This window comes from Adiantum capillus-veneris, chromosome 15 (assembly GCF_014529385.1).
Source record: "Adiantum capillus-veneris isolate H3 chromosome 15, ASM1452938v2, whole genome shotgun sequence".
NCBI lineage: Eukaryota > Viridiplantae > Streptophyta > Polypodiopsida > Polypodiales > Pteridaceae > Adiantum > Adiantum capillus-veneris.
The window spans coordinates 53,162,930-53,188,164 of NC_140945.1; the positions used below are offsets into that span (position 1 = coordinate 53,162,930).

Sequence of the window (25,235 nt, forward strand, 5' to 3'; positions counted from 1 at the left end):
GTTATCAATAATTTCTTGAATTCATGTGATATAGAGAATATATTTCATGAGTGACCGTCATAGAGAGAGAGAGAGAGAGAGAGAGAGAGAGAGAGAGAGAGAGAGAGAGATGCCCTCGCACCTCGTCTTCCCTCTTTCTCTACAACTCACAATTTGACACACAAACACATAGAGTTGCATGGCCTCTACAATCCTACACGTGGCCTCCCTTCTTGAAAAAGACAGAGCCGTTAGAAAGAGGAAGCATCTTTAAGGAATTTGCCTAATTTATATTTTCTCAAAATTGCCCGTGCCTATGGCTACTACAATGAGTATTTTGTTGATTTGTCCTTCCTTTCATGATAAAATTGCAAGCCTAGCTTGAAAGTGGGTCTACAAACTCCACACACACACACACACGTAATAACAGCGGTAATATCTGGGTAATATACCCGATGCTATTAACGTACGTATTGCTTCCAAAGAACTACGCGTTATGAGCCGCGGTTATTGCTGCACACACAATTTTTTCTCTCTCCATTTTCATTTGTTTTTTTGCGGCAATTTTAGCGGTTATAGACTACTCCTCTTATAGTGATTGGTTGAGATGTTGTCCAAATTTCATGTATTATTTTAATTAAATTCATGAAAGACGACACTTTAGTGTCTTATATCTACCAAACTAGTGTTAATTAACATAAGAGGATTATTAATACTAAAAAGATTATTAATATTTTAAAATGTATTAACTTTTATGTCTACATTAGAGAGATGGGGGCTTTTAAATATGCACACATGTTCGATAAGATAGTACATGCATATTGGGGTATTATTAATAATTTCTTGAATGCACGTTATATAGAGAATATCTTTTCATGAGTGATCGCAAGAGAGAGAGAGAGAGAGAGAGAGAGAGAGAGAGAGAGATGCCCTCGCACCACCTCATCTGCACAACTCACAATTTGACACACAAACACACAAAGTTGCACCGCCTCTTCATTCCTCCACATGGCCTCCCTTCTTTAAAAAGACAGAGCCGTTAGAAAGAGGGAGCATCTTTAAGGATTTTGCCTATTTTTTATTTTCTCAAAATTGTTCGTGCCTATGGCTACTACAATGAGTATTTTTGTGATTTGTCCTTCCTTTTATGATAAAATTGCAAGCCCAGCTTGAAAGTGGGTCTACAAACTCCACACACATGTAATAACAGTGGTAATAGTCACGATAATATTTAGGTAATATGCACGATGCTATTACCGTGCTTATTGCTTTCAAACCACTACCGCGTTATGAGCCGCGGTTATTGCCACGCACTAATTGTTTTCTCTCTTCATTTTCTTTTGTTTTTTGCGGCAATGTTAGCGGTTATAGAGTACTCCTCTTACAGTGATTGTTTGATATGTTATCTAAATTTCATGAAAAAAAGACACTTTAGTGGCTTTTTGGTACCAAACTAGTGTTAATTAACTTGAGAGGACAGTTAATACTAAAAAGATTATTAATATTTAAAAATGTATAACTTTTATAGGTACATTAGAGAGATGGGGGGACTTCAAATATGCACACACGTTGGATAAGATAGTACATGCATATTGGGGTGTTATTAATAATTTCTTGAATTCACGTGATATAGAGAATATCTTTTCATGAGTGACCGCCATAGAGAGAGAGAGAGAGAGAGAGAGAGAGAGAGAGAGAGAGAGAGAGATGCCATTGCACCTCGTCCTCCCTCTTTATCTACAACTCACAATTTGACACACAAACACAGAGTTGCACGGCCTCTACAATCCTACACGTGGCCTCCCTTCTTGTAAAAGACAGAGCCGTTAGAAAGAGGAATCATCTTTAAGGATTTTGCCTAATTTATATTTTCTCAAAATTGTCCATGCCTACGGCTACTAAAATGAGTATTTTGTTGATTTGTCCTTCCTTTTATGATAAAATTGCAAGCCCAGCTTGAAAGTGGGTCTACAAACTCCACACACACACACACACACACACACACACACACACACACACATGTAATAACAACGGCAATAGTCGTGGTAATATTTGGGTAATATACCCGATGCTATTACCGTGCGTATTGCTTCCAAAGAACTATCGCGTTATGAGTCGCGGTTATTGCTGCACAAGCAATTTTTTCTCTCTCCATTTTTATTTGTTTTTTTGCGGCAATGTTAGTAGTTATAGACTACTCCTCTTATAGTGATTGGTTGAGATGTTGTCCAAATTTCATGTATTATTTTAATTAAATTCATGAAAGAAGACACTTTAGTGTCTTATTTCTACCAAACTAGTGTTAATTAACGTAAGAAGATTATTAATACTAAAAAGATTATTAATATTTAAAAATGTATAACTTTTATGTCTACATTAGAGAGATGGAGGCTTTCAAATATGCACACATGTTCGATAAGATAGTACATGCATATTAGGGTATTATTAATAATTTCTTGAATGCACGTGATATAGAGATCTTTTCATGAGGGACCTCCATAGAGAGAGAGAGAGAGAGACACAGAGAGAGATGCCCTCACACCTGGACGTCTTCTATCCTCACAACTCACAGTTTGACACAAACACACAGAGTTGCATCGCCTCTGCATTCCTCCACGTGGCCTCCCTTCTTGAAAAAGACAGAGCCGTTAGAAAGAGGGAGCATCTTTAAGGATTTTGCCTATTTTTTATTTTGTCAAAATTGTCGGTGCCTACGGCTACTACAATGAGTATTTTCGTGATTTGTCCTTCCTTTTATAATAAAATTGCAAGCCCAGCTTGAAAGTGGGTCTACAAACTCCACACACATGTAATAACAGTTATAACAGCCACGAAAATATTTGGGTAATATACCCGATTCTATTACCGCGCTCATTGCTTTCAAACCACTACCGCGGTTATTGCCGTGCACTAATTTTTTTCTCTCTTCATTTTCTTTTGTTTTTTGCGGCAATATTAGCGGTTATAGACTACTTCTCTTATAGTGATTGGTTGAGATGTTGTCTAAATTTCATGTATTATTTTAATTAAAGTCATGAAAAAGACACTTTAGTGCCTTTTTGGTACCAAACTAGTATTAATTAACTTAAGAGGATTATTAATACTAAAAAGATTATTAATACTTAAAAATGTATAACTTTTACCCTCGCACCTGGTCTTCCTTGTATCTCCACAACTCACAATTTGGCACAAAAACACACAGAGTTGAAACGCCTAGACTCATTCCTCCACATGGCCTCCCTTCTTGAAAAAGAGTGAGCCGATGTTGGAAAGTGGGAGCATCTTTAAGGATTTTGCCTAATTTTTATTTCTCAAAATTGTCCCTTCCTATGGCTACTAAAATGAGTATTTTGGTGATTTGTTCCTTTTATGATAAAATTGCAAGCCCAACTTGAAAGTGGGTCTACATTAAACTCCACACACGCAATTCCTTTTCTCCCTAGGCTACATACCAGAAGCTGAGATAGCTATGGCGGGGACGTATGAGGGTAGAGGAAGAAGATGGAGGGGGGTGCACAAGAGAACTTGGGGCAGGTGGCTTGCAGAGATCAGAAAGCCTCGAAGCACGCAACGCATCTGGCTTGGCTCCTATACAACTGCAGAGGAATCTGCACGCGCTTATGATGCGGCAGCCCTCTGCTTGCGAGGTGATGGTGCCTTTCTCAACTTCCCCTCCTCAATTTCTCCGAATCCTTTGTCAGGAATTTCACCACCTCAGGTTATGTCAAGGAGACAGATTCAATGGGTTGCTGCAGCCGCGGCTTCTGCCACGGCCACATGTGTTGCACAAGGCGTTCATGGCTACTCGAACATGCAGACCAATTGCAACATTCAACCAGCACGGGATAGCCCGGTGCATGCTGCCGTCACATCGCATCCACATGTTGTAGATGCTCCGGACACTTGTCTCTGCGGAAATGGAGTTAAAACTAGCCAGCTGGTTTCTCCTTGCAGTAATATTGCCGAGGAGAATATGATACTGGAAAGCTCAGTGCAAAGCTTATTATATCAGAAAATGCCAGCTGAAATTGGGGTGCTCCTAGCCCCAAGTCAAATTGTATTGCAACAGCGAGGCAGCTCTGTCATCATCGATGGATCTCAGGTGCATCCATCTCATGATGCTTCAGAGAGATCCTCATTTGACGTAGATTTTATGCACATGCTTCATTCCAACTCGCAGTTTGCCATTCCAGCAATGGCTGAGCACTTACGCCGCCGGCGTTTACACCGAATGGCAGACCACTCCTCAGGACTGCATCCAGATCTGCAGGGCATTTTCATCAACAGGAATCTACTAACGTCTACTAACATACTATGGCGGCGAAGTGAACTTGCCACGTGTCCGTTTCTGCGACATGAAGGCTTGACGACAAAATTTGAATTTGATTGCGGCAGCTCTACGTCAGGCTGTTGTGCGACGCTTTCAAGCCTAGAGGTGGCGGCTCTGCCTGGCTTTCAAGCCATCTTGCAAGTTGCAAGCTCATAGAGCAGTTGCCAATGACTCATATTCGGAAGCACGCGAGCTCATAGCCATATTTTCAACCACGAAAGAGAGAGAGAGAGAGAGAGAGAGAGAGAGAGAGAGAGAGAGAGGAGAAGAAGAAGAAGCAGCAGGTAATTGGTATTGTGTGTGTGTGTGTGTGTGTGTGTCTTCGACAGTTGCTCTCTCTCTCTCTCTCTCTCTCTCTCTCTCCCCCCCCCCCCCCCCCCCATGCATGTTGTGAGACACAGAGGAGAGCGTGCTATCGTGGCAAGCGTCGCACCTGCTGCTGTTGTAATATTGGCAAGTGTCGCAGGCGTATTGGCAAGTACTGTCGCAGGCGTGCCCACCTCCGGCTGCTGCTATCCGGTTGCTATTGCTGTAAGTGTCATAGGCGTATTGGCAAGTGTCGCAGGCGTGCCCACCTCCGACTGCTACTATCGTAGGCGTATTGGCAAGTGTCGTAAGCTACGGCGAGTGTTGCCATCATGTCAGGGTACGGCTCAGCATATCGCAGGCGTATTGGCAAGTGTCGCAAGCTACGTATTGCCATCATGTCGGTACGGCTCAGCGGGTGGAGCGGCACGTGAGTGGATCTCTCTCTCTCTCTCTCTCTCTCTCTCTCTCTCTCTCTCTCCACGTAGCATGCATAATCATGTCAGGGTACGGCTCAGCAGGTGGAGCGGCACGTGAGCAGCTCTCTCTCTCTCTTTCTCTCTCTCTCTCTCTCTCTCTCTCTCTCTCTCTCGCATAGAGCAGGTGATGGAGGCAAACTGCCAGCTTTTTGGTTCTTGCGTCGTTAGAGCTGCAAACTGCGTGGCATCATTGCGTCGGCAGAGCTGCAAATGCCTGTCGTCTTGCATCGGCAGAGCTGCAAAACAGTGTTGCTAGCTCTCTCTCTCTCTCTCTCCCCCCCTTTAGCGGGCAGAGATTCAATTATGAAATGCAAATGAAATGTTATATTAACGTATTCAAATTATGTGCAGGCAGCAAAAGTGCAAGTCTAGGCAGGTGGAGGGGAGGTGTGTGTACCGCAGCTCAACCATTTAGCCTAACCAGGTACCCTTTCAATCGATTGTGTGAGAGAGAGAGAGAGAGAGAGAGAGAGAGAGAGAGAGAATTTACAATGACCTAATTAATGTTATTAGATTAATGTTATGTTTTGTTTATTCACACGAAGAGAAAGGTTTATCGCGGTAGAAAATTATACACACGAGGAGTTGAACTCGAGAGGGCACACACACTTACCCACACACACACACCCAAGAAGAGAGTTTTCACGATATAGGAAACTATCTGAAGAGATCTTAAAGATCCAGCAGCAGAGAGTTTTAACGTCGTAGGACTCACAATTGTCCATAGGGCTTCACACACATAAAAACAAAGAAACAAAACATGCACACACCCACAAAGACAGATGGAAAGACAGAGAGATGAAAATGAACTTAATTGTAGGATATATACACGCAAACATAATACACACACAAGAACAAAGAGAGAGAGAGAGAGAGAGAGAGAGAGAGAGGGGGGGGGTTGAACTCAAGAGGGTTATAGCATTTTACTATTTTCATTAGCGCGCGCATACCCGAGAAGAAGAGAGTTTTAATGTCATAGGAAACTATCCCAACAGACCTTAAAGATTTAGCCGACTTACACACATACACGCAAACATACTACACACGCAAAAACAAAGAGAGAGAGAGAGAGAGAGAGAGAGAGAGAGAGAGAGAGAGAGAGAGATGACGAGGGGTTGAACTCAAGAGGGTTATACCATTTTACTATTTTCATTAGCGCGCACACACACCTTAAAGATTTAGCCGACGAGGAGTTAAACAAAAGACCTATTATTCAAGAGGGGAATGGCATAACCAAACTACCACACTTGGGAGAGAGAAAGGTTATACCATTTTTCTCTTTTTATTAGGACACACACACTCACCCACACACACACACACCCGAGAAGATGGGAGTTTTTACGATGTAGGAAACTATCCCAAGAGACCCTAAAGATCTAGCACATCTAGCACACAAGGAGTTGAACCCAAGACATGTTATTCTAGAGGGAAATGGCATGATCAATCTACCACACTAGGGAGTCCACAAAGGTTATAACCATGTCTTGAGAAGCGCGTACACACACACACACTTGAGAAGCAGAGAGTTTTAATGTTGTAGGACACAAAATTGTCCATAAGGCTTCAGACACGCACAAAGACACATAGACAGACAGAGAGATAAAAATGAACTCAATTGGAGGGTGCTTACACACATACATGCACGCATACTACACACACACAAACAAAGAGAGAGAGAGAGAGAGAGAGAGAGAGAGAGAGAGAGAGAGAGGAAAAGAAGAAGTCCAAAGAGAGATGTTTTGGTTAATGAAATCAAATCAAATCAAATATAGTTATGTTATAAAATGGAATGAATTTAAAAGATCAAAATGATTGTGAATGTTTTGAGTTAAATTAGGTTAATGTTTTGAGGTAAATTAGGTTGAGGTTAATGAAATGAAATGATTTGTTAGATCAATGCTAGGTAAATTGAAGATAGAGAGAAATAAATGAAATGGACCTATGCGACCAAAGTCCTGACAAAAATGACAGAGCGAAATGAAATGAAATGAAAAGGCCAAAGTCACCTATGAAATGAAATGATTTCTTAAATTAATGCTAGGCCAAAATGATCGATGAGACCAATTTGTTACAAAATTGTGAATGTTTTGACATGAACTTCGGTAAAAGGTCAAAATAACCTATGAGACCAAACTGTTACAAAAAATGTGAAGATAGAGAGAGGTCCTTGGTCTTATATTGACGTCTTCAAAAGACTAAACTATTACAAAACTGTGAATCTGATACCATGTCTAGGTGCTAAAAGACTAGAAAATACTACTACTACTAGAATCCATCCTCATTTGCACTCTAGATATTGAGAGAGTATGACATAAAATGTTCTGCTAATGTTTCCAAAAGGCCAAAATGATCTATGCTCAACCAATTTGTTACAAAATTGTGAATGTTTTGACCTAAATCTAGGTAAATTAGGTTATATTAACGTCTTCAAAAGGCCAAAATCAACTATGAGTCCAAACTATTACAAAACTATGAGTCTGACACCATGTGTGGGTGCTAAAAGACTAGAATAAAAATACTACTACTACTACTAGAATCCATCCTCATTTGCACTCTAGATATCGAGAGAGTATGGCTCAAATCCTCTGTTGTGCTCTCTGCTATGTAGCCCCATAGCTACATAGCGGTTTGGATCTCCATAGCTCCTGTACATGTGCTTGATCGAGAGTGAAATAAAATGAAAGGAATTGTTATATTAATGTCTTCAAATATTATTGTGTTGAATCTAATACAAAGTCAGAGTAACAAAATGAAATGACGAAATCCTAAACTGGTAGCCGTGAACTAAGCCGAGAGCGCGTGCGAGAGAGAGAGAGAGAGAGAGAGAGAGAGAGAGGGGGGGGGGGGGAGGGGGGGGGGGGGAGAAAATACACACACAGAGACAAAGAGTTGAAAATGAACTGAGTGTGAAGGGTACTTACACACATACACGCGTGCATGCTACACAACCACACACAAACAAAGAGAGAGAGAGAGAGAGAGAGAGAGAGAGAGAGAGAAGGAGGGAGAGACATAGGGAGAGTTAAATGTGAGTAACAATTCCATCCAAAGATGTAGATTTTAATGTCATAGAGAGGGTTTCCAAAGATCTCGGTCTTGATGTAAATGCCTAGAGCAATTCCAATAGACCTTACAGATTCTTCCGTAGTCTTAAAAATCAAGGCATGATACTCAAAAGAAAATCCTAAGAGAGCTTTCATACTGAACCAAGATGGTATCTTTGTCTTCACCCTAATAAGGGAGAGTTTTTTAGGGCCCTGTCTATGGAAGTATTAAAGGATCTATCTAATGATCGGCCCTCCAAATCTACCTATGCTATTCCAATGATAGTTAACATAACCAGTTCGTCACTCTCATATGAATAGTTTCAACAGATCCCAAGGATATTATAAGTGCCCTATTGTAAGAAATTCAAGAGGGAATTTGGACAATCAACATCTTCTTCTTAACAATAAGATAAAACACCTTATTGTTCTATTCATCATGCCGAGTTTGATAATTGTGGGAGGAGATGATGTTCCAAAGAGGCAAGGACTGATCTATTTTCCATATGATGCGAACTGAGGGCTTCTCTCCTAATGCATTTACATATGCATTACAGTTCAAAATAATCCATAGTTTGATCACCAAAAGGTGACCACATGGATAGAAGATCACATAAAACCATTATAGATTTCAAAAAGGGTTGGATAGAGAGAATAACACATGTGATTGAAAGATCCAGTACTGCTTCCGAATCCTATAAATGTTATATCTAGAGTGAAAGTGAGAGAGAGAGAGAGAGAGAGAGAGGGAGAGAGAGGGATGGGAAACAGATCTAGAAACAGACTTATTTAAAGAAACATATTGTAAAGTCAAGTTTTGTGGATGAAGTCCTAGAGCAACTACACTTACAATGTCTCTCTTTTTTTTCTTAGGAACTTTATGGCACCTAGGGTATCTGCTGGATGTTATGGTCATGGATTGGAAGCGATGGAGATAGTAATGGATCATATAATGATTCACTACTCTCCGGAAAACAAAGCTGACTTCTTTCAAAGCATTGTTTGAGATTTCTTTTCGGGTGTTACTATAGAAGAAGCTTGGAGAACCTACGACCGCACTTCCATGACTCGAGATGGGACACCCTTTCACCAGGTGTTTGTCAGAATCCAGAATGATCCCAGTCAATGGTTTCGCAACCTACGCCTTTTGCAGATTCGAGTAAAGATGGGATACTCAGATGCCCTCTACCTTGATTCTGAGTTAGATTGTTGTTCTATATCTGAAGTTTATAGCAAAATTAATGTGCTAAAGAGCATTGTAGGACCTGATAAGACAAAGAATCATAAGGAGCCTATTTTCAAGCGTCCCAGTGCTAAACGCTCTTTTCCCATTTTCAAATGTAGATGGGGTTAATCATGTATTGAGCAAAACTTTTATCTACTGAACAAAAGTGATTCATGAGCATTTTGGTTTATTTTCCACTTCTCATGCAATCCTTTGTTGTTTTTTACATCTAGATAGAGATGATGTATTTTTTTTATTCTAAAATAGCAAGCACTTAAAAAGTGAATATTCTACGAGGGTTAATTCTTAATTTACAAGCATTCAAACCTTCTCTTTGGTTGTCACATTTCCCTTTGCAACCACTGTAGTTTTTTGTGTACAGTAAAATGGAGATTAGTTGTGCCATTCCATTGGCTATTGCAACCAACGGCTTGATATCTTCTGGGATAGCTGTAAGTGCATCAGCGGGTGAAGTGGAGATAATGTCATCTCTTCCTACTATTCGCAATGTGCGTGCAGCAAAGAGAGTAGCTCGAAATGTCGGGAGGAATAGTGCACCTGCTAATGAACGGGAGAAACTTTCATCTCTCCGTATTCGAAACGTGCGTGCGACAAAGAGAGTTGCTCAAAATGTCGAGTGGAATTCGAACAAGCAAATTATTGAAACCTTGCTAGAGATCAAAGCCTCCTGCAATAGGATGGAGACAATGCAAGCCAATGTCTCGGATGTGGTTGAAACTTTAAGCTCTGCATTGGAGATTGAAAGTGGAATACTATGGAAATTGCGAGAAGAGACAAAAGCAGCAAACTTGCAGAGATTAGAGAGTGAGGCATACATGAGAGAAACTTTCCAAAGTTGAGGATTCTCAAAAGATGATATTAGCATCTATTGAGAATCTTCCAAAAGAGGCTTCTTAGAGTCAACGTGAATTAAAAGGACGAATGCAAGACAATAATCTACGACAAATCGTACCAGGATTGAGAAGTACGGTCAACAAGCTAGGTGCTTTGACAAAGGTTCAAGGTTCAAGACTTTCGGATATCCGAGCTACCTCAAATAAATTAAGTGCTTTGGCTAGATTAGTTCGACCAAAGCAACGTCAAGTTTTTCAACGACCTATTCCTACTCATCCTACTAATGGTAGAAATAGAAATATGTAATGTTTTGTTGTATCGCCATCAAACTGTTCTTTTTAATTGAGTCAAGCCATTGTGTCAATTGTATTTATTCCTACTTATGATAGAAATATGTAATGTTATGCTATATCTTCATCAAAATGTACTTTTTAATTGAGTCACCATCAATGTGTCAAATGTATTTAAATTAGAGGATATAGTTAGATGTCCCAGTCTATATTGATTTTTATTATGCATAAGAATGTTCTTTTAGTGAAAGATCCAAATTATATCAGGTATATTGTATTTATATGAGATCTATTTGCACCTGATTTCATAGATGGTATCTGGACCACGTATATTATCACTTGGTCATGCACGACGTAGTCGACTTTGTGATGATTCGCGAAAGGCAAGGCGCCAAATAGCACGGGAGAGAACAAGGCATTCACTACAAAGTACTATTGGAACTTTATTGGAGTGCAATCAAAGGCAAAGCATGCATGATGTACATGAAGGAAACTCTGAAGCTATGAATGTTAGGACAACAATGAACTTAGTAGAGGGAAACTATTCTAAAGTAGAAAAACACTGTTTGTCCATCCGCTTTGAATATCCAACATCTCTCCTTTTACATCACAACTCTATGGAACCAGTTCTATTCAAAAAGTGTGTGTTGCACAATTTAGGAAGCTTAGATTATGTTTGCTCCAAATGTAGAGAAAAGACCTGGAAGGACGAAAGAAAGACTATCCAAACATTTGTGGGCAAATATTGCTACTCTGATGGAAAAGTCCAATTACTTTCTTTGAATGAGCCACCAAATGAATTGAAAGATTTGATGAGCTCAACCACAACAAAAAGTAGCCAGTTCTTACAAAACATTCGAGGATATAATAATGCATTGGCATTTGTGTCTCTTGGTGCCCATATCGATGAGACTATTAATTATGGTGGGAGAGGTGGGTGAAAACATGTTAACCTGTCATGTTTTTTCATGTCCCGGACAATGCTAACTAGCACAATTTTGACATATGCTAACTAGTACAATAACTTGAGCTACATCTCCAAGATCTATCATATATGATATATCAATAGAAAGCACTTGAAACAAGGAATCCAAATGTACAACTTTCGACAAATTTTGATATTATTTGTAAAAAATTTACCGGACGCCCAACTTTTCGAAGATGTGCTAACTTGAAACTGCTAACTAGCACAAAAAGCGCGACAGGTTAACATGCTTTCACCCAGGTGTATACGCTTTTAAGGTTCATGGCTCTGTCTATCATAGCATTGGTTCTTTAGCACCAGCCGAAGGACAAAATAAAGTCCCACGCTTTGCACAATTATATTTTTTTGATACCGAACATGAGTTGAGCAACAGATTGCATCATGTTTCAAATTTAGATCGTAGTATTTTAGAGTGTTTACAAGTGATGATACATAGAGTAAATCTTTATGCAAATGCTCTACGATCTGCTGCTTCTTTGTCTGGAGATGCTATTGTACCCAATATGAGGATGGTTATTGTGGAGCATCGTTCTGATGGTTGGCAATATCTTGCTCCAAGGGGTTCTGAAGTTGCTGCAATTATGCCAGGACAAGGGGATGATAGAAATATTGGCTATCGCGACATTGTACTGAATTTTCGACACGGGGGTTTGAAAAGAATCTCCAGTATGCATCAAGCTTACATATCCTTATTGTATGTTTTATTATTTCCAAGTGGAGAGGATGGGTGGCATCTTTATTTACAGACTACCGATGGAAAAAGATTGAGTCAAAAGCAATATTATGTCTTTCGCTTACAAATAAGAGATGATACTGTGGAGTGTCTTCTTTGAGGAGGTAGGCTATTACAACAGTATGTCGTGGATGCTTATAGTACTCTATAGGAGTCACTGCTTTTGTGGATGCGAAATAACCAAAAAACACTTCGTGGTGAAGTGTACCAAGGATTGGTTGACATGGTTGAGGCTAGAGATGGCTTAGAGAGGGCTGAAGGTCAAAATGTTGGCCGTAGAATTGTTTTGCCTTCGTCTTTTGTTGGTGGTCCAAGATATATGTGCCAACTATTTCAAGATGCAATGTCAATTGTTCGTAGTAGGGGAAAACCGGATCTCTTCATCACATTCACATGTAATCCACGATGGAAGGAAATAGATGATGCATTACTATCTGGACAAAGTGTTGTTGATCGTCCCGATCTGACTGTATGAGTGTTTTATCAGAAGTTCCAAGATATGATGCATTTACTTATCAAGCAAGCCGTATTTGGGGAGGTGATTGGACATGTTTCAATGATTGAGTTTCAGAAGAGAGGTCTTCCTCATGCACATGTATTGTTATACTTGCATCCGAATATAAACCCATAGATACATTACACTATGACAAGTTGGTTTTTGCAGAGCTCCCTGACAAGAATGTGGTTCCATAATTATTTGATGTAGTGAGTCGTAATGTTCATGGGCCATGTGGTCCTTTGAATCCACGTTCTCCGTGTATGGTTGATGGTAAGTGTAGATTCAAGTTTCCATGAACATTTCCTACGTCTACAAATGTAAACGAAAGTGGATATCCTGTGTATATGAGAAGAGATGATGGAAGGTTTGTTACGTCTAAAAATTACAATTTAAATAATCATTGGGTTGTGCCTTACAGCCCTCTCTTATCACTAAGACACCAAGCCCATATTAATGTGGAGATTTGCTCAACTGTCATTGCCGTGAAATATCTTTATAAGTATATCTACAAGGGACATGATCGAGCCACTGTTGTCCTTCAAGATGGTGAAGGAGCTATTGATGAGATCAAGAGTTATCTCAATGCACGTTATGTTTCTGCATCTGAGACTATGTGGAGAATATTTGGCTTCGACATGCATAGTGAAAGGCCAGCTATTCAACGATTGCAAGTACACCTTCCATTGCAGAATATGGTTACATTTCAAGATGGTGATGATGTATCACATTTGCTAGATAATGAGCAAAATAGAAAAACTACCTTGACAGAATGGTTTGTTGCAAATCAAAATTATCCTGAAGCAAATAGCTTCACATATACCGACTTTCCAAATGGTTGGGTATGGAATAAAAGTCGAAAGGCATGGTCTCCACGACAACAGGGTGTTTCTATTGGATGAATGTATAATATTGTCCCTACTGCTGGTGAGGTTTATTACCTACGAATGCTACTCAATATTTGCAAGGGATGTAAGTGTTTTGAAGACTTGCGTATGTATGATGGTCACATCTATGATACATACACGGAGGCATGTATAACTAGAGGATTATTGCAAGATGATGAAGAATGGTCAATTTGCCTCCAAGAGGCATCTTTTTTTCAAAATGGAATGCAGTTGAGACAATTGTTTGCAATTATATTAGTTTTTTGTGAGCCACTTCATCCGGCTGCTCTTTGGGATAGATTTTGTACTGAATTTTGTGAGGACTATGTTTATACCCTAAGGATGCGTATTTCAGATGCAAGTGTGCGATTTGATGTGGCAAAAAATCAAGCTTTGCTTCATATAGAATGCTTTTTGCAACAACATGACAAGAGGCTTTGCGATTATATGTTGCCTACAATAGACTCAACATTGGTATCCTTAAGTGAAAATGGTGCTATGGCTGAAGAAACAATGTTCAATGTTGATGAACAGTGTCGTATAACAAATTATATGGAAGCTTCCTTAAATGAGGATTAGCGAGATGCATCTCACCAAGTGCTACAAGCTGTTGACACACATTCAGGGAAGGTATTTTTTCTGGATGGTCCTGGTGGCTCAGGAAAAACTTGCTTATATAATGCACTTCTTTCACGAGTGCGAGGAAGTTGTAGAGTTACTCTTGCATGTGCATCCTCGGGTATTGCAGCTTTGCTTTTGAGTAATGGAAGAACTGCTCATTCTAGGTTTAAGATACCTTTGGAGCTTCACTCTAAAGCAACTTGCAATATAAAGGTAAATGGTCAACTTGCAGAACTTCTAAGGAATGCAGCTTTACTTATATGGGATGAAGCTCCCATGACACATCGCTATGCATTTGAAACAGTGGATAGAACTTTAAGAGATATTATACAGCGAGATACTTTGTTTGGTGGAAAATTCATTTTGCTTGGAGGTGACTTTCGACAAATACTACCTGTTGTACCAAAAGGTAGTCGTACAGACATTGTAAATGCTTCGTTGTGTCATTCTCACATATGAAAATACACAAAGATACTGAGGCTTACCAAAAATATGCGGATAGTTGATTGCGGTTCAAATTCACTTCAACAAAGTTTTTCCCGCTGGGTGCTTGATATTGGCAATGGGGTTATGGATGATTGTGGAGACTTAGACAGAGTCAAAATACCTTCACAATGCTTCCAGGAAATAGTTTGGCAAATCTTCTAAGCTTTATATATGGAGATTTGTGTCATTTGCAAGATCATGCAACTTTTTTCAGAGATCGAGCAATACTTGCTCCACGGAATAAAGAGGTGGATTTAATAAATGACTATGCATTGCGAAGAATGCATGGAGATTGCAAAGAGTATCTGAATGCAGATTCAATTTGTATGTCAGAGGAAAACACACATTTATACACAGTTGAATATCTGAATAGCCTTACTCTTGGTGGTGGTTTTCCACCTCATGCTTTAGTCTTGAAAGAAAATGCTCCTATCATGTTACTGCGCAATTTGGATCCAAGACGTGGATTATGCAACGGAACTAGATTGATATACAAGCAATTTCATCATAAGGTAATTGAAGCAGAGATAGTTACAGGATCAAACATTGGAGAGAGTTTTTCTTCCAAGGATTGACTTTATTATTGGAAGCCATCAGGGACTTCCATTTCAAATGAAGCATCGTCAGTTTCCAACCAGGCTTGCTTTTGGGATGACTATCAACAAATCACAAGGACAAACACTTGGAATTCTTGGTCTATATCATGAGTCATCGATCTTCTCTCATGAACAGTTGTATGTTGCAATGTCACGTGTACGAAGTGCAGCTTCTATGAGGATTGTTGTCAATACTGAAAACACTCGAAGAGTTACTATACTCCAAACATTGTATTCAAGAAAGTATTACGACTAGCGAGCTCATAACAATAAGTTCAAATTGACATTGTGACTCTCACTTAAAGTCACACACTTGATGTTAAATTTTATTCATATCTCTTAGATCAAAATATTTCCCACAGATGGATCTCAACGCAATGCCTCCTATGTAGTGGGTCACATCATTGAATTCATTCGAGGTATTTATCTTTTTTTTTAAATTAGTTTATTAACTTGACCTATTATTTTCTTGAGAAGATTGGCTTATACATTGACTTAATCTGTTGAAGATCCACCGCAATGGAGGGAAAGAGTTCTTGTTATGTTTTTGGTGATCCTATTTGATCCCCGAGGGATTCACTATTAGCAATAGGGGGATGTCACCTGCGTACATCAAAATTAGAGAAACCCCCCTATGTACGATATCTTACTTGCTAACCTACCCCCCTACATACGGACAAGATACGGACGTTCTCGCAATGAACCATCCCCCCTCATACGGATTTTGTACGGAATGTAATGACCCACTATTTTATGTATACTAGTAACATAACAATTTTAGAAGCACATGCTTTTGCAAAAATACATGTTGAACTGCAAATGAGCAGAAGTGTACATTGTAGTGTATTTTCATTTGCAATAGATGTTAAGAGAACAAACCATGAAAAGCAACAAATATAATGAATACTGAATTAAAATAAACCAATCGTTTCAATGTAATTTGTAAAAAAAAAATAGCATTTGCCTTGTAAACTGATACACACTCAATCTCAAAACATATGATACTAGCCACCTACTTAGTAGGCGTCCCACATGGGATTTAAGACACACAGATGAAATGGATTGTTTTCTAAATAACAAATAATACACTCTTTAACGACCATGAAAAACTTCACTCATCAAATCAAAACACATTACAAAACAACCCATTAAAAGATTAATCTTTTTGAACAAAAACAATTACATTTGATACGAATGCACTTCTATGCTTAAGAAAAACGCAACTTTTAAAAAAGTACGATCCGTATTTAATTTTGAGTTTGTACATAAAATATAAATCTTAAAAATTTCACCAGAGTCTCCTTTGTACGGCAACCTCTTTCTCAAAAAAAATCAATATACCCTTTTCTTGGACTCCCACATGGGATTTTCATCATATGATTTCTTTTTCCAAAAAAAATTGTCCACCTCATCTTGGGCTCCCACTTGGGATTTAAAGATTATCTTACACGTCAAAATCAAACACATTTTCAAAAGAGTCAAAGTAATCTAACTTCAAAGTGGTGGTATGACACATAGACCCAAGGTATGTTAGACGTGTTGGAAAGAAACTATAGCTCAAGATAACACACCCGATCAAGCCATATGACCATGTGGGAAATTTAACTACATGTAAAAGAAACTAACGATCTTAAAATCTTTAACGCGTTTTATCGTAAAAAGAGACAACTACACATTTGGTAAAAATGGTTAGCTCAAGAGACCCAGTCAAGCCACGTGGATAGCTAGAAGAACTGAAGATAAAAATCAATAGCTCAAGATGGCACACCCGGTCAAGCCATATGACCGTGTGACAAATTGAGACTATATTTGTAATTATATACAAAATAAAGACGTTATGTATGTGTGACACATAAACCCAAGGTATGCTAAATGTGTCTATATTTGTAATTATATACAAAATAAAAACATTGTGTATGTGTGACACATAGACCCAAGGTATGCTAGACGTGTCTTGGCAAGAAACTATAGCTCAAGATAACACACCAAACCAAGCCATATGACCATGTCGGAAATAGAGACTATAGAATTTATAACTGCATGTAAAAGAAACTAACGATCTTAAAATCTTTAATGCTATGATGTCACACATCCAGTTTGAGATTAAGTACATCCTTTCTTGAGTTAATACAACAGTACCACCCAAAATTGTGAGCATCACTAACTTGCAAAATCTATGCTAGATTTCGAGCTTGCCTTGATAAAATTTGACAAAATGTGACAAGATTTAGTGTAACTACCGATAGATGCTTCAAACTATGATCTAAAAGCCAATTTAGTGCATCGAACAGACAACAAGAGGCTCAAGGAGTCAACAGCGTTGGTGACTGCAGTAGAAGAAGTTGAGACTCGGACGCCAGTTCCAGCACGTTGGAACGTCAAGACTAAGCGTCACTGATCAACACGTCAGGACTCGGACGCCATAGCTAAAGCCTAAGGGCATTGAGCATGCGAAAAATGAGTCATGACTAAAGTGAATCGAGAACTCACCCTACGTCTAGCAATCGCTTCGCTTGCAAGGTGCTCGCCTCCCATCGTGAGCGTCAACACAAACTCATCGCATCGTCATCATTCTTGCCAAAGAAGTCTGAAAAGAGAAAGCTTAAGAAGATGAGGCCCAAGGAAGCCGTTGAGAACGCGAACTTGTTGCGGGATGAAAAGCTCAAAACTACAAAACAAAGGCCTTAAAGCAAGCGGTCATAGATTTAACTAATAAGTAGAGAGAAGCTAGTTTTTTTATGAGATGTAGCTATAACAGAAAGAAAAAACCGTTGTTACAGGTATACAAGACACCATCAACCAGTTTGGTAGGATTAATGACACAATGTTGAAGACATTGAAGCTTCTGCCACTACAAAAGCTTGCATCATAGTGTATAGACAAACATCTCAAGCAGAGAAACAGTATACAGTTCACAGATCAACATTGATTGAAGAAAGATTTTGTGGCAAAGCCTTGCTAACTTGAAACAAATTTGGAATCCAGCATTGGTTGGGAGTGGTGAGCGTAGATCTAAAGCCAATTTCTATCAAGTGAGGGGGGATACTAGGAAGCTAGAGAAGTTAGAACAGCAACGGTGAAAATTTCACTTAAAGAAATCTGACAACCTTTTTTGAGGATAGATCTGAACATTGTTTTCAAACAAGATGATTACACAGGCTAGCTACATTGTCAAATATAAACAAAACTGACAACAGAATCATTATACCAGACATAAATGGAACTGTAACATCGGAGACATGGCAAAGAAGGCATGACGAAACAGTTTTTCACATAATAAAATAGAATAAAGAACGTAGAGTGAGATCTTAAAGGCACTCACCTTGAAGGCAGTTGCAGTTTTCAGCCTCTTTGCGGACAACGTCAAGGATAGAATCAATGAGCTCCGCACCTTTGGTGTAATGACCCTTGGCCCAGTTGTTGCCAGCTCCGGACTGGCCAAAGACGAAGTTATCAGGGCGGAAGATCTACCCATAGAGGCCCGTTCCAACATTGTCCATGGTACCTGGCTCCAGATCCATGAGCACGACGCGAGGCACATAGTGCCTGCAGCTTGCCTCGTTGTAGTACACATTCACTCTCTCCCGGTGCACGTCAGCGTCGCCGTTGTATGACCCCGTGGAATCAATGCCGTGCTCTATGCATACAACCTCCCAGAACTTGGTGCCGATTTGGCTGCCTTTTGCACTTGTTTGTGCATTCATAACTTCTGTAACAAGGAGGTATCCACCTCATAAACTCAGTCCAAGCAATCAGCCAAGTGAAGTCGCTCGATTGCAATCCCCGCATTGTAGAGCGACTCTTCCCTCCACTGCCTTGTTGGTCGCTATACGAATATCGTTCATCTGCTGCGCTGCCTAGTGTCCAGTGATTCCATCTTAGCCAGCAACAGCTAATGAGTAGGAACATGTGCATAATCACTCGCCAAGCAAAGAAACTCAAATGCAACGCGGCCTGGTGCTCACCGGAGCCCGCCCTCTCGCAATGTGGTGCGTGTATCACATTTGCCATCTCTTCCTTCCATGCCTTCTTGAGCACCACCGCACCTGGTTTGCAAAAACCACCGAAAATTCTGCCACCCTTTTCATTGCATCACCCTGTCGTAGTGATCTGGTCTCTACTACCCTGGCTATTCTCATGCACACTCATGTTGCACTCCCACTTGGTGGACAGCCAGCTTTGTCGAGGGGGAACCCATCAACCATCCATAGACTGCCCCAACATGCTGTTTCAACATATCTCACCACACGTCTTAGTTGCTCGTTGGCCCCCCAGCTCAGCCCGATATACCATGATTGTTGTACATCCCCGACCATTTGATCATGTTCCTAGCTGCCTGGTATGGTATCAAGTATGGTTTACCCGCCTTGAATCCTCTTGTAATTGGCCTCATCGAGGGGGAATCCAATGGCCATCTGTGGCCTACATTCGAACCAGCCCCTGCTGATCCATCTCTTCCTTCGCAATTGCTACCTCAGTGGCCCACTTATCCTGCATCAAACCTCACTCCAAAAATCAAACAAAACATAACAAATCATTGACTCACCATTATCACAGATGCAGCAAAAAGTCTTAAAAAGATCACCAACATCATCCTCTGCCTCTTCCCCATAGCCATCCATCTCCTCTCCAGCATTCAGATCATCTACTTCAAACTTTCCTCTCTTTCGTTCAGTTTGTCCTTGCCCCTCATCTTCATAATTATAATACTTTGAGCCTCCCATGTCATAATTATAATACTTCGAGCCTCCCTGAGGCTGATATTGTTGGTACTGATGCTGCCTGAAATGCGCTTCATGCTTTAAAAACTCCTCTCGGCGCTTTCCTTGTGCTGCTCTCAGTGATACCATCTTTTGTTGACATTGTTCTTGAATCTCTTTAATAGCCTACAATACCCCATGAAAGAATTTAGAATGAGTGAAGTTCCAAGCTCTGGCTAATACAACACTAATTAAAGCACAGGAAGTTCCAACCTGGCGATGCCTGGCATTCTCTTTATCCTCTGCATCATTAAGGTCCTTTGCCAACTGCATTGTCTCTTGCACAAACTTTCGCTCGAGGGCCTCAAGGGTCGAGGACATTCCCTGCTGATCAAAGCCGCGTCACCATCTCGACCATGATCATCCTCCTTAGAAACCCCCTTTGAAAGTGGCCTCTCGTCATATTGAAGGCCTTTCAAAACCCAAAACCGAGTTCAAAAGGGGAGAGAAAATCACAAAGTGCAGTATGCATAATCACCAAACGGCCACAGCCAGCGCCTTTCCTATTACTTACCTCCTTTAAGGCCGTATGCCATTGCAAAAGCATCATTTTCACACCTTGTTTCCCGCTGGCACCTTGCTTCTAGCTGGTCCATGCTGTTGTGTTTCTCATCATAATATGAAGCTTCTTGTCCTGCATAAGGTTGCATGTTTGGTTCATACTGAGTTTGTTGACTGGCAATGTGCTGCATATGAGATCTTGCAAGTGAATCTGACGAGCAATTATGAGACCCGTGTAACTTGCGTGCATTCTGAGGCTTCTGATCATCCTTTACATGACCAAGTAATCTCTTCACAGCATATACAACCTTGCCAACCATCACCCTGTTGCTCCCAAAAATCCACACAAAGAAGGATCCATTCCCAGCTGTGTCGACAACCTTCAATCAACATCCTGTATCCTTTTCAATACCCTGGACAGTCCTCCAGTTCCGATAATTCTTGGCTTGAGTCTTCTATCCTTCACCGGTATCTTTTCTACAATTTCTGTTTGTCTGCGATTGAGTCCCAAAGTTGAAGGACAACCCTGCAAATCAAAACAGACAGAAGGCATGATACGAGAAGCCACACTAGAAAAAGGCTTCATATTCAAAACTCCTGTTAACTAATACCCAATGAGAAAATAATGGGAATAATCTTCAGCATCGCAAGAAGTCAAGATAATTATCTAGCAAACGAGCCAGTAGAAAAATAACAGCAACAAGCATCTTCACTTACACAAACTCAAACTATTGTTACTTCTGTACTGAAGCTCTTGCAGGTGTCACCATATCCCTGCAGCTAATGTGCAAGAGAAACAATAACCCACCAAAAACCAGAGCTCTAGTCAAAGTTGCACAATGGTCGTATTGTATGTGAGGTTTACAAAGCTCTGCAACATGATTGACACACATGGTGCCATTAATAAGGGTGTCACTCTTCTCTACACAATCTCCAACGTTCTCCACAAATATTGCCCATGGAAATGCCATTATTGTTGCAAAGTTCTTCCTCTCATGTCAGAAAAGATGACATGCAAAGCCCTTGGATGCTTCCCCTACACGTGGGACAAGTGCTACCATTGGCCTGCTTATGTTGCATCAAGCAGCAGAAGCAATAATGGAAGTTCAAGCAGGGCATGATGAGTGTCACGAGGCTTATCCAAGCAAACAACACAGAGATGTTTCTCTCTCACACACACATAAATAGTGCAAGTGCATCGGAAGCCTTATTGGGTTTGTAGTATTTTTTGATGAAAACCTGTGTAGGCACCATTTCACTTCAGAGCACAAATAGACAAACTTTCCAAAAGACACTAATTGAGTCAGACACTGATGAAGGGCCATCCCATCACATGATGGTCTTAGGAAGAAGCTTCTGTCCCAATTCAATACATAGCAAAGGATGCAATAAGCCCACACTAGTTGCATCAAGGACGAATCTAGTTAATTTCATAGTCTAGCATGAGATTCACAAAGGCCAATCCATTTTTTGAAGAGCTAAACATAAGAGACACCATATCTCAACTGTCACAATGAATTAGAGAAAGAGAACCATGTCATCTATATTGAAAACCACCATATCGCCCATGACATAACACATGCAATCATAATCTCGACTATATCATCCCTGCTCAATGCTCCTACCTGCCTAATCAAAGACATCAGTCCCAAGTGTGGTAGATTGCTTTTTTGAGTTCTCACTTGAATAGAAATTCTTGAGTTCAAGACTCATTCGATAGACCTTTGAGGCCTTTTGAAATTGTCCCTATGATATTAAAAGTCTTGTCTACTGCTCTCACCACATAGACACACACCAAACATATAGCACATAGTCTATGTGTAAGCCTGCTAGTGTTGATGCCCTTACGAAAAAACTATGCTTCAAGCCGCAGAGTTGTAGTATAGACTTGTCAAAGATGGCCAGCAAGCAACACTTTGTTACTCCACAAAAGATTAGCCCATACCTCTGCCTACTCATTGTTGATTACTAGGAAAAAATTTAGATAATAAACAATTCTCCCCTGCGAATATCTCGATACTCCATCACCTATGCTTCACTTACCAATCATCATCAATTGTAGAAAGAATCGATTGTGTCCCAAGAAGAAGGGGGGGGCACCTTTGCCGTCCTTGAAAATATCCATGTTACCCTAGAAAGCATCTCCACCTTGCTCAGACTTGAAATGTGTGAGTGAGAAGGTCAAGTATCGTGATCGATTCGTAGCTCTTGCAACCTGCCCTACAGCCATGGTCTAATACAAAACAGTCAAAAACCTTTAATGAAAGATTAATCCACAGAGAGACCAGCTACACTAGACACGTGAGGTAATTCCTCTTCATTTGTGTTTGACTGTCTCTGATAGAGGGGTTGTGAGTTTCCAAAGGATTCAATACTGACATTGATGCGAGTGTGTAATCCAAAAGGAAAGTACTCCTATGTAGCCGGTTAAGCCTACTAAAATGCCATTCAGTGTAAGGCAAAATGCCTTCAATGAGCTCACGAAGATCAGATACCTGAAAAAGAATAGGTAGAGAAGCTTCATAAGTAAAATAAAGAGATGTGTTGGTTGAAGTTGAAGTAGCATGAACTCACCTCCAAAAACTCTTTTGGAGGAAAAGCATAAAAAATCTATGAAAGCACACGTTGAGCAACATGGCAAAACTTGGGTTTTGTGTTCCATTCTCGAACATAAGATAATAGTAAACGAAGGCGTTCTTTATCTAATTTTTTCAGAACATTGTGTACCTGCATCCCCATCTGCTTGCTCCTACAAAGCAATGCCAACACAGATATTCATGACCAAGGAATGAGGCCACAACATCAAAGATCAGCTTGAACCAACCTGAAAGCTCAGTAAAGACATTAGGAGCTTAAAAGGTCGTTTCAGCTCAAACGCAAGTTGCAATGCAGTTGCATAGTCAGTATTTGCTAGAGCACAAATCCTGATCTTTCAAGGTCTCTTCTTCCTAAAGAAAAGTAAAATTGATTAGAAATTAAAGCTTCACGACCACCTAAACTCTTAGTTGAGATGACTTGGCACCTCTTTGCGCAATGCCTCCTCTTCATCCTCTTGAGTAGAGTACATCCACAAGTTTATAGCTGAATCACTACCACCAGTAGCAAGCATTTCATCAGTTGCACAAACATCTAAAGCCCAGATCTACAAAATAATAGAAAATAAGAAGCTGATTTTCCTCAACTAAACTACTTATCACTAGTGATGCCCAAAAATTCAAACTACGAACATGCACCTTGTCCTCATGACAATCAAACGTGTTTTATGCACTCATTTGCCTTGATGGTCCACAATTTTAACAAGCCATCAGCTCCTACAATTAGTTCATAAATAGGTTCACTGAAACCTTATCATGGTGTACAATGTTGATGGTCTTCCACAAAACATTATCATGGTGCGCAATGTTGAAGATCATCCACAAAACATTATGCGCAATGTTGAAGTCCTTCCACAAAACATGTCAGAAACTACCTGCAGATATGATTTGCATTCCTCCCGAGAGAAAAGATGCTTTGAGTACACTGGCTGTGTGGCCTTCAAATGTTTTAAGACAAGACCCATCCAAGAGAGCCCATATGCGGACAGTTTTTTCAACAGATGCTGTTAAAACACATTGGTCCACATGAGAAAATTGCACTGACCAAATACCCTTTTTATGCCCACGCAGTGTGACACCTGGGACTAGCTCTAGAAGCCTCCATATGCGAGCAGTACAAAATAGCACCGACGAGTAACTGCAATACTGAATGATCCTTCCCCCCAGAAGCCAATAAAGTGATGCTTATGCAGAATCCAGACGAAGTACAATATCCTTATAACCAAAAAGCTCCTGCCTGTGCAGATTCAAGTAAAGACGAGCAGTATTGGCAAAAGCTCCACCATAGCAGTATTGACGAGCAATAAAGACCAGCAGAATGGAGGTTTTACCTGTGGAAGCTCCACCATAGACAAAGAAAGGGAATTGCAAATAACAGGGCTCTCCAAGCAAGCCAAGGAGCTATTTGATCTCGCTGTTATGTGCAGGGAATTGGTCAACAAGGTGCCAGTAGAGCATGCCTGGGGAGATCGTAGCTCCCTTTCATTCCCAACAAGTGCTACTCTTCATGTTGGGAATGAGAGATGGATTGCAGCTTTCAAAGGAGACGCTGCACGGCTACAAGTCCTACGACCCATCTCCCCAGCTTTAGAATTGGGACTGTTCCCTTCAATTACCCATCGCCAGAAGGGGATCAACAAGTAGGATCGAACCCTCTCCCTGTCTTGAGTTCGCATATTGTTACCTACTGTTTTCCCGCCCTCAAACTCTTCAGACTTGGGCTATGAAAACATGCCTGACCTTCATTTTTTGGTGGTAGGCGGCCATGCATTACAAACTAGCTGCAGTATATTTTTAAAAAACATTACCAAAATACCCCTCTATTTGTGGAAATTTCCAAAATACCCTTGTATCTATTTTGGTTGGATTGTTCAAGATTTTCTGATTCTTTTTAACAATTAAGATCCATTTTGGAGTGCTAAGCATGTAATTTGTCACAAATTACCTTGCAAAGGGGCAATTATGTCTAATAATCATGAAGAAATTCATCCCCAAAGCCTACGTAACATACCCAAATTCTAGTTTTAGCATCTTGTATCGATAGACAATCAGTCTTCTTACGAAAAGC

At 40.2% G+C, this 25,235-nt stretch overlaps 1 protein-coding gene and 1 pseudogene across 2 annotated transcripts; one reads left to right on the top strand and one right to left on the bottom strand.

Annotated features, from left to right (window-relative positions):
- The first annotated feature begins 3,437 nt into the window (after positions 1 to 3,437).
- On the top strand, positions 3,438 to 9,928 carry LOC147440667 (uncharacterized). The gene is made up of 4 exons (XM_086483559.1): positions 3,438 to 4,278; positions 4,735 to 5,045; positions 5,446 to 5,518; positions 9,012 to 9,928. The coding sequence occupies exons 1-4, from the start codon at positions 3,449 to 3,451 to the stop codon at positions 9,142 to 9,144; spliced, it is 1,347 nt and encodes a 448-aa protein (XP_086339685.1). The 5' UTR covers positions 3,438 to 3,448; the 3' UTR covers positions 9,145 to 9,928.
- Positions 9,929 to 17,355: 7,427 nt separating this feature from the next.
- On the bottom strand, positions 17,356 to 24,889 carry LOC147440668 (uncharacterized; annotated as a pseudogene). The gene is made up of 13 exons (XR_015184276.1): positions 24,499 to 24,889; positions 23,596 to 24,404; positions 23,398 to 23,521; positions 23,148 to 23,322; positions 22,617 to 23,068; positions 21,040 to 21,099; positions 20,587 to 20,940; positions 20,286 to 20,484; positions 19,902 to 20,198; positions 19,739 to 19,803; positions 19,359 to 19,437; positions 18,635 to 19,266; positions 17,356 to 17,899 (listed from the first exon to the last, which is right to left on the bottom strand). The product of XR_015184276.1 is annotated as an uncharacterized LOC147440668 (transcript).
- Between the last annotated feature and the right edge of the window lie 346 nt (positions 24,890 to 25,235).